Source organism: Tachypleus tridentatus, chromosome 13 (genome assembly GCF_004210375.1).
Source record: "Tachypleus tridentatus isolate NWPU-2018 chromosome 13, ASM421037v1, whole genome shotgun sequence".
NCBI lineage: Eukaryota > Metazoa > Arthropoda > Merostomata > Xiphosura > Limulidae > Tachypleus > Tachypleus tridentatus.
The window spans coordinates 259,284,019-259,297,911 of NC_134837.1; the positions used below are offsets into that span (position 1 = coordinate 259,284,019).

The window sequence follows — 13,893 nt, forward strand, 5'->3', positions numbered from 1 at the left end:
AAGAAAGAGTGTGTGCTTAGAAAAACATTTCCTAAGTAGAAGAAATTTCCGAAAGGAGTGATCGTCCGTGTACAAGAAAACGGATGGATGGATGACGAAGGATGCATCAAGTGGATTAACTAAGTGTGGGCGCGTCGTCCTGGCGAACTGATGAAATCTAGATCTCTGCTTGTTTGGGATATGTTTAAGTCCCACCTGTGTGAAAACGTTAAAGCCACGATCAAAAGATGCAATACCGATATTGCAGTTATTCCTGGTGGGCTGACATCTGTGATACAGCCCTTAGATGTGTGTTTAAATAAACCTTTTAAAGACAGGCTCCGTCAATGCTGGAATGAGTGGATGGTTTCCGCAATCAAAGTGTTACTGCTGCGGAAATATGCGCACTGCATCACTCGCTACCGTCTGTGAGTGGGTCGTGACATCATGGGACGATATTAGTGTTGAAACTGTGGAGAAGTCATTTAAAAAATGCAGCATCTCAAATGGAACGGAAGATGATATGTTGTGGTTGGACGACGACGAGGAAGACAACATTCCACTCACTCAGCTAATAACACCAGAGAATGACCCGTACGACGACCAGGTCTCTGCCGAGGATTGGAATCTATTATTTGGTGCTTCTGACGATGAAGATGATGAATGTGATGGATTTTAATAAATTTCTGAGATTAAAGTGTGTATTTTTTATGAATTTTGTTATTTCTATGAATACATGTCATTCGTAATGTATAGACCTTTTTCTATTAATAAATAAAGTTTATTCAACTGAAATAACTTTGTCGTAACTGTGAGATCAAAGGTATGATTTTGGGGCCGATTTTGGTCTTCGGTATTTTTTGGTCCAAAGCTGGTGATCGGCCAATAAGCCGACCCCCAAAAATCAGGTCCAAAATTTAGGGCCAGAAATTCGGCTTATTAGGTGGAAAATACGGTAACTATAACCAAATCCATAACTACAATTAATATAAAGAAGTAGGCTTAAATATCCTCAACAAGTGATGGCAAGAAAGGAGAAAACCAATTAAGTGTCTTATTTCTTGTTTTTCATGTTCATTTATTCATATAAAAGTTACAAAAATATGAAATAGGGATATTTTTAGGTTAGTTAAGATCAGATTAAGTGAAATAAATAATACTATTTATATAACAAATATGTTTCATGAGACACCACGCAAGCAGCAGGTAAGTAAATGTAATCCAATAGCGTAAGGTGAGCTGCACATACCCTGAGTGATATACAACTTGTAATAGCACAGACAGAAGTTACACACAGTTCAAAGGGAAATAAAACTTAGTTATAAACATGTGTATACTGTTACAATTACAAAGCTGTATAAGATAAACAAATGCAGTTCATGTTGCAATATGAAGTCATTCTAGAAAGAAAAAAGGTTGATTTATATTTACTTCAAATTTCTTTGTTTGGTGGTTATGAGATTTGTCAAATTAACTAATCCCATTTTCAGTTAAAATACACAAAATAAAAGACAAAATATCAGGTTTTGCTAAAAATATGAATGTTCAAAATGCATTTAGGAGATCTTAGAAATTAAACAAAGAAAAATTTGAAATTTTTGAGATGAAGAGCATTTTTAATCTTAACATGAAAATTACATTGCACATGGAATATCTAAAACAAATACTTAATATATTATTGGACTGATCTTTAGTTTAGTTTATCAAAAGCACTTCACTAAAAAAATTGGATTTTTTAGATGAAAGACACTGTTAATTGAGAGATTGCTAAATATACACAATATATTGAATACTAGAAGAATTAAGTCTATAGACTTTAAGAGTATAAAGAGGTCATGTGTTCAGTCAAGCTGACCAAGCCCATGTTGAGAGAGGTAACGGATATTGTTAGACACAACATGAAGGACAAATTCCAGTTCAATACTGATTACCATTTGTACAAGTAAAAATATTTGTTCTCTTTTTTAATTAAGAAATATAAAATATTCTCAGTATATTACCAGACTTTGGTTTCTTTGGTGGTGGTGGTGTTGCTACTGCTGCTGTTGTTGTTGTTGTTGTTGCTGCTGCTGTTTTTTGAACTATATTTTCAGCAGGACGTTTGACCTGGCCTTTGTATTCTCTTTGATACTTCAAGTCATTTTTTTCCCCAATCATAGTTATCACATTTTCAGGAAGCTGGTTTTGCTTTTGAGGACCAACTGATGAGACTAAAATATAAAGCACAAAATGGTTTACATTATGCCCACACACACATACAAACTAACTAAGTATTATACAAAATGTGTGAAAAGAAAATATTCTTTCCCTACTTACAATAAATTATCCTTCTCAGTGTTGTCCAATCTATACATTTTACAATAACTGATATATATCACCTAACATTAATATCCTTAATTTCTTCATTCTTATTCTCATTTTATTTTACACCAGTCTCATGATCACTCACACTTCAGGATATACTATTACAGATAATCTACAACAACAAGGTTCAAATACCACTTTTGAACAAAACTTGAATAACATTAATTACACGCTTCTTTTAAAAATGTTAAAACATAAAATATGGTCTTACTATAATTAAACACTTTAAAGTAAACTTATCAAATATACTTTCTGGCTGGTATGGGTATGAACACTTATTAATAAAGCAGAGAACAACGTTTCAACCTACGTCATCTTCAGGTTGAAACATTGTTCTCTATGTAATAGTAAAAGTGTTAATACCCATACCAACCATTCTGAGATACATTTTTATTTCAAGTGGGTTTCTTGTGATCAAGAAATACAGTTTCCCTTCTTTCCTATTCTTCAATTACACTTTCTCTTGTTATTGTATAAAAATAGTTTATTCCTATTTGTAATTACTTACTCTGTCCTTTATTGTAACTCCTAGTACTAGTTTTGACCACTGCACATCAGATCATTCTAATTAAACCTACAGCTACTTCTACCATTTTACTTCTATTTAAAGTTACCTTCAAGTTTATGAAATATTTTTGAATTCAAATACAGAACCCTAAGATTCTGAGTGAAGCACCCTAACCACCTGGCCATGTTGGGGCTCTTTCTTTCACAGCTGAAAATACTTTTCTTAAAAAAAGAATCATTTTTAGGCTTATTCAATAATTTATATACATTTATATTGTCTTCTTGATGAAATAATCATATCTTTAAAAACATTTTTCCTTTTTTTTTATCTATTTGCTTTAATTTTGTAATTACAAATAAAACAGCATTTAATATATTTTTCTGAGTAACCATAAAAAAAATATAATATTTTCAAGTATACTAATGCATTTTATTTAAAAAAAAATGTTATTCTTGACAACTTACAAACTTCATAACATTTTGCAGATACTGGCATTGAACTAAAAATTGATTTAGCTCTAGTAACCTATTAACCTCATCTTTTCTTTGCAAATTAAAAAATATAGTCTATTTGAGAGATTTACCAAAACTGTTATGCATGGTATTAAATATTTTTGTTTGTCATAGGCTTTCTGTAGTGAAAATTGAAATGGCTTTCCAGTTTAAAACCTTTCATATGATTGTTTATCAACTGAATCTATGTGGATCTAACAGTTTCTACACAAACTTTCAGCCAATTCCTCATAATAAACTGTGGCATTGAAAGATTTAAAAGACAGCCTGACTTTACATATATACAGATATAAAAGTAAGAACATTTTATGTCCTGGAGCTTCTCTGCACTTAGTAATTTAAATCCTAACTACATTATTTTACCTGAAAACATAACATTAAAAAAATCTGTGCACTGGATATCATAAAATGTTCAAAGCTATTAAAATGTTATTAGCTTACTAAGCAGGAACTGAAGGATTTTTTTTGGCTCTGTTTTTTCTAATACTTCCATTATAAAGTCTAACTTCTCAACCAAACAAGCACTTTAAAAAAAAAATCATTAATGTATGTATGGATATCAACAAATATGGTATAATTTGTAGCAGACAAAGCAATTTCATCAAACATGACTGATGGTACTGTATGTGCAACTAGAAGTACCTAATGCCATAAACCAATATACAAAGAAATTTAAATATATACTATTTAGAGAGCTTTGTTTATCATTTGGGAACCTTTTTTATCATTAATATTTTCTGACATAATTCCAATAACAACTCACAAAATTTGGCTAACTTAGAATCTTTACGTTGATACTAAATTAATATATTAAGCTAAAAACCTTCATAAGTGTAAATCTTAGAAATAATAATAAATAATGAAAAATAATATTAATGACACAGGAAGTTGAGCAATTCATTACTTACTCAAATTTACAAAACATTAAAACTAGTTGTTTGTTTCCGTGTGTACAATAGTACCATGAACTTAAGATAAAACAAATAGCAATATAATCGTTTCCACACTGTAACATATGTTATCAACATAACAGATAGTAACATGTAATACTCAGCTAGTCATGACACCAGAAACTCACTTTTTCTTCCACTCTGCTCACCAATGTCAGTTATAATGTTTGAAAAAGTATCATAAGGGTTGGTGCCAAATCTCTCTCTCCACTGAATCTCATCCAAATAACCTTGAACAGTCTCAAGTTTGAGCTGAGCAACAATGAACTGTCCAAACATGGCACTAAGCTGTACATAGAGGTAATTCCTAACTTTGTGAACATTATTTTCTTCTTCCTCTGAAGCCCCTACATGAGCTAAAATAAAGGTATGGCCACTCCTGTAATGTCTTTCATCCTCTCTTCTGAAGACACAATCACAGAGTTGGGTAACAGCCATGGTTCCAAACTTCTAATGTAAACAGATGCAGACCAACCCATCGATGAAGATATAGCTTTCATTCTAACTTTTCCAGTTTCTCTGTCATAAGCTCCAAGTATACTAAACCTACCCATGTATGCAAAAGAAACTTCAACCATGGTACCAGGCCCACCAAGTTTTTTTGACTTGAGTACAAGAGCCCTAGCACAAACCTCCTGAAGTGCTCTCCATACTGACCTCGCCATATACACATCTACATTTACTTCACCAAGAGTGTCATTCAGGTCAGACTGAATGGCCCAATGATAGGTCAACTGCAAAAGCTTGGATAAGGGAATGCCAAATCGTCCAAAGAAATTTGGTCGAATAATTTGAGATTTTTTTCCACATCTGAAAAAATTCATAAAATGTAATTTTCCACAGCATTTTAATTATAATACACATGCAGTACATTACCAAAAGCATTAGGACAGTACAACCATCTCACATCAACTATCTTAATCTGTATTTATACATTTTTCTCACTGCAAATTAGTAAACGCTTTATAAACGTGTTCAGCAGGTATGAATCTCAGTTCTAACCATAATTTCACAAGATAAAGAACTGACTGATTTTTGAATGGTTATTGAGTGCGTGATAATGGTAGAGGGTAAGGTGTTTGCATCATTTCCATCACAAATAGGGATAATGTTATTATGAAAGGAAAGACAACAGATCATGCCAATGTTGAAATTAAGACAGGTAGTCCAAATTAAGTGTCAAATCAGGCCAGAAGAACCTTAAAACATGTGGTTACAAGTAACTGCATGTCTGGCACTAAATCTATCATGTATGAAATCAACAAGTGTCCTGGAATTGATGCTACCACATCCACAATCTGATAGAAACTGTCTATTCAAGGTTCTCAAGGAAGAGCTGATGCTTACAAGCCATAGATTACAAACCTGAATGCAAAGAATCTGCAACTAAAATAGTGTATGGAAAATCAAAATTGTTGAACTGAACATTGGAAATACACCATGCAAAATGATTAATCACAGCATATTGTCTACTTCCAGAGGTCAAATTTGGGTTTGGCATTAACTGCTCAAGTGCTACACAAGTGACTGTACTGTCCCATTGGTGAAAGATGGAGGAGGACATTTAATGGTTTGGGGATGGTTTCCAAGGTGTGGACTGAATGAGGGACGTGAAAGATGGAGGAGGACATTTAATGGTTTGGGGATGGTTTCCAAGGTGTGGACTGAATGAGGGACGTGAAAGATGGAGGAGGACATTTAATGGTTTGGGGATGGTTTCCAAGGTGTGGACAGAATGAGGGACGTGAAAGATGGAGGAGGACATTTAATGGTTTGGGGATGGTTTCCAAGGTGTGGACTGAATGAGGGACGGAAAGATGGAGGAGGGCATTTAATGGTTTGGGATGGTTTCAAAGAGGGACGGAAAGATGGAGGAGGACATTTAATGGTTTGGGATGGTTTCAAGATATGGACTGAATGAGGGACGGAAAGATGGAGGAGGACATTTAATGGTTTGGGGATGGTTTCAAGGTATGGACTGAATGAGGGACGTGAAAGATGGAGGAGGACATTTAATGGTTTGGGGATGGTTTCCAAGGTATGGACTGAATGAGGGACGTGAAAGATGGAGGAGGACATTTAATGGTTTGGGGATGGTTTCCAAGGTGTGGACTGAATGAGGGACGTGAAAGATGGAGGAGGACATTTAATGGTTTGGGGATGGTTTCCAAGGTACGGACTGAATGAGGGACGTGAAAGATGGAGGAGGACATTTAATGGTTTCCAAGGTATGGACTGAATGAGGGACGTGAAAGATGTAGGAGGACATTTAATGGTTTGGGGATGGTTTCCAAGGTATGGACTGAATGAGGGACTAGCTACGGGAAAGATAAATGCTTCATCTTATGTTGGTATTTTGTACATGGCTGCAGTACCAATTTTGACATAATACTATGGTTAGAGCCTTTAATGATGTTAGAAAAACTTAGTTTCGAGAAATCTACTTGACACAAAGATATACCTTATAATCCAAGCACTATCAAAAGATGGACATTTCTTCTTCAGTTTGCCCTGAAAGGAGAATAGTTCCTCTTGAAAAGCACTCAAGTTATAGGGTATAACTTGCCACACTGATGATGGATTGTTAGGACCTGGTTCAAGGAAAACTAAGTGAACCACTACAGGACATCTTGGGACATTTCCCAGGGACCAGAGTCAATGACCATGATCCAATACTAAACTGACAAGTTTATTGTCAGATGGAAGACAATGCAATGTTACCTTATACCTTACATCTACCAAAGGATAGTGTTAGGTTCCAAGCAGTAACAGTTGCCAAAGTGGACCAACATCCTCTTAGAAATATAATAATCAATTGGGAATTAAAGACCTTGAACATTTTCTTACTGTCCAAATAGTTTTGGTAATACAGTATACACAACTTAGTAATAGAGACAATCTCTAAATATCAGATTTAGATCACTTGAGAACAATGAGAACTTTACAATGTGAAATGAAAAGCAACAGTAATAATAACCTTTTCTAAACTCAACTGAGTGAAATGAATATTGTTTCAGTATAAAAATAATGTCCAATTAGTAGTTAACAACTGTTCAATTTTCTTAGCTATGATTATGTGTCATTGCTTTGTAAAGTATAAATTGATCAATAAGGGTAAAAGATAATTTTCCTTCATAAAACACAATAAATTATCTTTAATACAAATAATCAGTTTTGGTTTAAATGTTCCTAAGTTTCAGATGAATAAATGTAATCATAAAGAAAAGAAAATGTTTCATATATTTTTCTTCCAGAAATGAATGGAAGTTTTAATGTCTATAAACCTGTCAAAAAAAAAGTAGGGCAAAACAATTTATAAAAGACAATTGATATTAATACATGAATTAGTATTAACACAACAAAGTGTGTAGCATTACAATTAGGCTTTCCTTGTAAGACCTTGTGATTTTAAAAACCATTTAAATATTGTGTTTTGTTTTTCTTATAGCAAAGCCACAGCAGCCTATCTGCTAAGTCCACTGAGGAGAATCAAACCCCTGATTTTAGCATTGTGAATCAATAGGCTTATTGCTGTACCAGTGGTGGACATTTAAATATTACAAATAAAAAATTCAATCTGAAGATGACCTTGGAAGATGGAAACATTGTTCATTGCTTTATTAGTAAAAGTGTTAATACCCACACCAACTGTTCCGAGATACAAAAAATACACAAGTTAATTTACTTACCTTTCATATCCACATTTCCAAACATAACCATCTATACTAGTGGAATCTGGAACAAGATCTGATGTGCTTTTTGTGCAGACTAAACACAAAGGATTTTCAGGCAACATTTTCATAGTAACTAACCAAAATGCTGGTTCTTGGAAACATTTCTCTTCCAGTAATTTATTTTCTAAAAATGAAAAGTATGTTAAAAAAGAAAAGACCATAGTTTATAAGCACATAATTTAAAAGTTGTAAACATTTAGAAGACAAATTAAATCTCTTATTTTATTTAAATTTTTAAAACAATTTTTAATTTTAGCTTGTGAACAAATGTTCTGCTCACCCATTAGCTTAGCACTCATCTACCAATTTTGGATTAACAGATACGTATTAACACAACAGTTAAAAACAATGAACCCATGAAGCAATTTCCAAACACTAATATAAATGTGTAGTATTTACTGCAATGCTAAGAGGATGTCAAAATATTTGTTTTGTTTACATTTTGCACAAAGCTACACAAGGGCTACCTGTGCTAGCTGTCCCTAATTTAGCAGTGTAAGAATAAATGGAAGGCAGCTAGCCATCACCACCAACTGCCAACTCTTAAGCTACTCTTTTACCAATGAATACTGGAATTGATCGTAACACTATAATGGCCCCATGGCTGAAAGGACGAGCATATGTGGTGTGACAGAGATTCGAACCCGTGACCCTTAGATTATGAGTCAAACACCTTAACCAACTTGGCCATGCCGGGCCGTCAAAATATTTACTTTCACTTGATTTTCTCTAATTTTTAAGACTTTTGGTAAGACAATGTATATTTCATATTCACCAATATAATTAGAATTTTAGGCAAACAAAAACTGATGATAGTCAATATTTACACTATGGAACACCAAGCCATGACCCTTGAATGTTTTAGTGAATTAATGGATTTTTCAAATTCTTCAACAGAACAGACTTTTCAGTCTGAAATAATTTTGCATGTAGTAAATATTTTAAACAACCAATAAAGGCTTAAATAATAAAGTTATTGGTGAGAAAATGAACATTTTCATAATGTACATAAATAAGATTAACAGCCAGGTGAGTTGGTCTTTTTGGTTTAGATCAAAGTGACTGAAGTTTATGAAATTAGTTCATGTTTCAGTAATAAGTTTGTAATTTGTAGTGAATCATAAATGGTGAAATAGAGGTGGAAAGAATGTTTAAATAGGCAATTTGGAGCAAACAAGTGTCATGTGATAAACAGAGGTTACGGCCGAGATTTGATTTTAAAATTTTCTTTTTGAACTTAAACTAAAATGTATAATATACTTTGGTGCCAAGTTTACTGATATAAATTCATAATAAAAATGTTTCATTAAACATTGAATATAGCTGCAAAAAACAGTGACATGCTCACTTTGATTCCATTCACATACATAGGGGTTAATAAAGGGTTCAATATTTTTTGATACATTTACATATACATGTAGGCGTGTGAACCATGATTCATTTATCCCTAGAACATTCAAATTACACAGGAAATGTACCGTGCATTGTTTTACAAAAATTATTCTAACCTTTTTTTATTTGGTAGATAAAAGTGTATACAATGAATAAATGTTACAATCAATAAATAAAGAAAAACTAATAAATCTTACAATTAGTAAGTACAGAACAAACATTTTGAAAAATGAAGCAAAAAAATGTGGGGAAATCATATTTCAAAAACCACATTTCTCCTTCGAACTTAATTTTGTCACTCTAATGTTTACTTGATGAAAAATAGTCTCGAATTAACTGTACAGCATTGAACAAAACTACAGTTAAGCTTAAAGCTCAATGCCTAACTATGAAATAGCTCTTTCTGCTATCTAATAAGTAACTCTCACCTGTACATACAAAGCTTGTTCTGAAACACGATCAGCACAGTTACATTATTAATTACCCCATTCTGAAATATCTACTTATACTAGTTATAGATAAAGGACATGGGTTGGATCAACTGATTAGCATTGTTTCAAACATTGAAATCTTGACCGATAACTCCTTGTTGTGTGATATAAGCCATCTCCATCAAATTTTCAGAATGGATCATCACCAGACAATATATGGCAGTAGGAAGAAAGTGATCCAAAGACAAAGAAGGGGAAGCTCTAGGACATTGATAGTAAAGACTATTTGTCAACAGACCAATGACTTGAAGTCTTCTGGTGATCAACCCATGCACTCCAGTCCTGTAAGGATGTGTCCATAAAGAAATGTAAAAAACCAGACAAGGAAAGAGAGGTACACCTGGTGATGCACGAGTCTTGGCCAACCACCAAAGGAAATTGTCTACAAGAAAAGGATGAATGGTGATGGAGCATCCAAAAGACATCAAATAAGGTTCCACTGATTATGCAGAATCTACTGAAGGGGTGTATGTGGGCAAGTCCAAGGGGGGATTAACAGTGTCATAGAGGACCACATCCCCAAAAACAAGACAGAACTTCATGTGCAGAAAGTGATGGAGCAGACAGGGTATGACAAAAAACAATTCTACTCAATGTAGTAGGAGAGGAGAAGGTTGGGCCCAATAATTAGTGTTGAAAGGACACCTAAATGCACAAGGTACTAAGTATGATGCAGGAAGGACTTCTTCAAATTTATCAATCAGTCCACCTGAGCAGTTTTGAGGAGCTGATGAGTGTAACTGACCAAAAGCCCTAGGGCATGAAGATGAACAGCAGAACCTCTCACCACTTCACAAAAAGCATAAGGAACTGAAGCCAGCCCAAAGGGCAGGATACAAAATTGATACACCACCCCTAGATGGATGAATCAAAGGTAAGGATAAGATCAAACTGAAATGACACTATGCAAATATGCATTGAAGATGTCCATCTATGGTGATCCAGAGACCCAGAGAAAAATGCCCACCAATGAGTGAGGTAGGACTCCATGGAGAAATATGGGAAATGAGCAAAGTGATTGAGATGAGACAGATCAGTGACAGGCCTCCAGTCTCTTGTCTTTTGGGAAACCACACACAGCGAAGAATAAAAACCCAATGAATGAAAGCCACAAGTTGAGCTCACACTGGGTAGTCAAGAAAAACAAACTGTGGCACTGCAAGAAAAAGAGGCAGGTTAGGTCTGAGAAGGAGAAGAATGAGAAACTGTAATAGCACCTTAATTGGCTCTGAAGGAGATAAACAGAATGCCAGGTGTGAAATGGGTAGATTGTTGCTGAACAGCTGCCACCTGAAACTCCAAAGATTCTGGAATCATATCAAAGATGAAATGTCTCATAAGTGTAGCCATACACAAATCTTGGAGATAAGGAATAAGGAAATGGGTTCAAGGTAAGATTGCATTACAATCTAAAAGATCCTAATAATAGATAAGCCACATTTGCAAAGCTGAATTTGACAAATGAGCCAATGTGAAGGTAAGGAGAAAGAGAGTGTCCCACGAAATCCCTCAGGATATCTGTGAAAAGTCTCAGGCTGGAAATGGATTGTGGAAAGGTACTGCAAAAGAGTTGTGAGGGTAAGACAGAGATTGGAACATTATGCATGGGTGAGATTAACAGGAGATTTGGGCCTGCCCGAAACACGTAAAACAGAACCCTACAGTTATTGGGCAAAATATGGGCAGTCAGCCCTATGACATACAAGGGAATTCTGGTCCTAAACTTGCAGGAGACGAGGCCATACTAACACTGTCACCCACCTGAGAAGCAAATTGTTCATCATGAACCTGAATGTTGGGAAGTATCATCAAGCAGTAATGAACAATGTGGGTCACAAGATATAGGAAGGAGAAGGCCAAACAGAATCTTCAGGAAAAGTATGGAAAGGCATAGAACATTCAGGAGGAGAAATCAGACTATCAAAATTCTCATCCACTTTTCTAGGTTTCGTACATCAAGGTGAAAGTGGAACAACATCTGGAGATAAAGGTTGACCCACATAACTTTCCTTCTAACTGTGAATAAACATAGAAAAATCTCTCAACAAAAATCAATCTTTCAGAAAGAAGTCTGAGAGCAAGCTTTACCAAATAGGAAGTGATAGTTCCCTAGAGACACATAGAGGGGGTCACATGTTTCACATGAATATACTTTGCTCCTATTAGTATGAAGTGTTGCATAATGATTTGCATCAGACACATATTAGAATCATTCATTGCACTAAAATGAGTACAGAAGATTTGTGGCACGCATAATAAAGTTTGCATATAGATGGCAGCAACAAACAAAAATAGCTAACATTGTGAAGGAAATACCATATTGGAAGAAAAAGATGACATTATATTTGCAAATGGAAGAAAAAAGGGACATTCTGTGCTTCTGATTGGTTATTCACGTCATACACAGAAATAAGTGTATAAAAGTGACTGTTTCCAAAATGGAAAGAGGTAAGTTGAGCCACTGTATAGATTCAGCACATGAGAGAGATCTTAAATAGGAAAAATGGAGGTTCTTATTTTATATTCTAGCATTACAATATTGATAATTTGGATTCCTAATTCATACAAAAGTACAGACTTTGTATTGTGACATCACAAACATCTAATTTGAACCAGTTTTGCATTCATCATACTGCGTGACAAACAAAAATCAATATTTAGATGGGTTTTTTTAATATGTACTTTTAAATTATGAAATTATATAATGTGCCATATAAAAATTTGGATCATAAACTACAGTTTGATACCAAATTAAATAAATTCAGAAAATAGTAGTTGGATAAAATTTTGAATGCAAGTCAACAAATAGAATGGTATGGTCTTTCACCTATCTGGAAAGGGCTAAACAACCAATATTAACAATGTCAATTTCAGAGAAAACATATATAATAAAAACAAAAAAAAATTAACATCAGACCTGAAATTATACATTTTACACAGCAGGTACTATTGCATTTAACTTTGTGGACAGTCATAGACTCTCTGTACCTTAAGAACACAATTTTATACAATACAAAACTATCTTTACACCTGTACATAAATGTTAAGCTTTAAAAAAAGAGATTACTTGATACCCTAGATATAAAGCACTTTCATAACTATTTTCTTAATAATCTCAGCTATAACATAAACATCACATTCTTTTACAACAAGTTTGAAATTATGAAGGAAGATCTGCTAGTTTCCTTTGTATTACAGTTGGTTAAAATGCAATTAAATGTATCACAACTGTTAAAAAGTAGAGTTCATCCTTCTATGTAAATGGTGTACATTGTACCCATATAACTTAAATGCCAAGTCAGTAGAATCTTATGTGGTAATTTACTTCACTGGATACATAATATATGCATTATCAGGTTTACTTGTAATTGTTTTCTTGATTGCAGAAATTACAACTTTCCCTCTGGCTTCTTAGACTTCTAGTTAAAATATTAACCAATTCTACATACAAAACAATTACTAGTACCATAAACTGTATACATCAAATGGAATAATTTATGGTTACTTAATCTGTCAGTCACAGAAAACCTTACTTAGTTTATCAATACTTTCTTCAATTTCTTCAGGGCTAACTTGAGTCAAAGGTTTGGGTTTGATGTCCATTAAGGAATGAGCAGACACAGTTTTACTGGAACCTTGGATTAAAGTTGTATGTAAATGAGGTGATTTCCCTATATTACCACTTTCACCATGCTGCTAACAAATAAAAAAAGTATTAACACTTTGAAACAATTTTCCATTGTAACAGAATTTAAGCCACTTGCACTAATGTAAAAATACCTCATTTTTTCTCCACGTAATACTTGGAAAACGGTTCTCGACTTAGATCGCAAATAGGAAATTTTGTTCAGTGAGGAATTAAAGTGTAAAATCAAATTTAAATTTAAAAAATACATGGACGTGAACAATTTTAACTCATATTTTAGAACATTAAAATATTAACTCCATTTTTCACAGTACTTA

The 13,893-nt window shown here is 33.9% G+C and overlaps 1 protein-coding gene across 12 annotated transcripts in view; it reads right to left on the reverse strand.

The window, feature by feature from the left end:
• The window catches only part of LOC143240824 (uncharacterized), a 61,518-nt gene that overhangs the window by 23,971 nt on the left and 23,654 nt on the right, over positions 1-13,893 (reverse strand). For 10 of the 12 annotated variants that reach the window (XR_013021984.1, XR_013021982.1, XR_013021983.1 and 7 more), the window contains 4 exons: positions 13,464-13,626; positions 8,003-8,171; positions 4,442-5,123; positions 1,980-2,189 (listed from right to left, as the gene is read on the reverse strand). Coding sequence is in view for 5 of the 12 variants with exons in the window: in XM_076483970.1 (XP_076340085.1) it covers positions 1,980-2,189; positions 4,442-4,751 (520 nt within the window). In the remaining 7 variants the exon portion in view is untranslated. The remainder of the gene's footprint in view (positions 1-1,979; positions 2,190-4,441; positions 5,124-8,002; positions 8,172-13,463; positions 13,627-13,893) is intronic. The other 2 variants (XR_013021988.1, XM_076483972.1) reach the window with 1 other exon arrangement.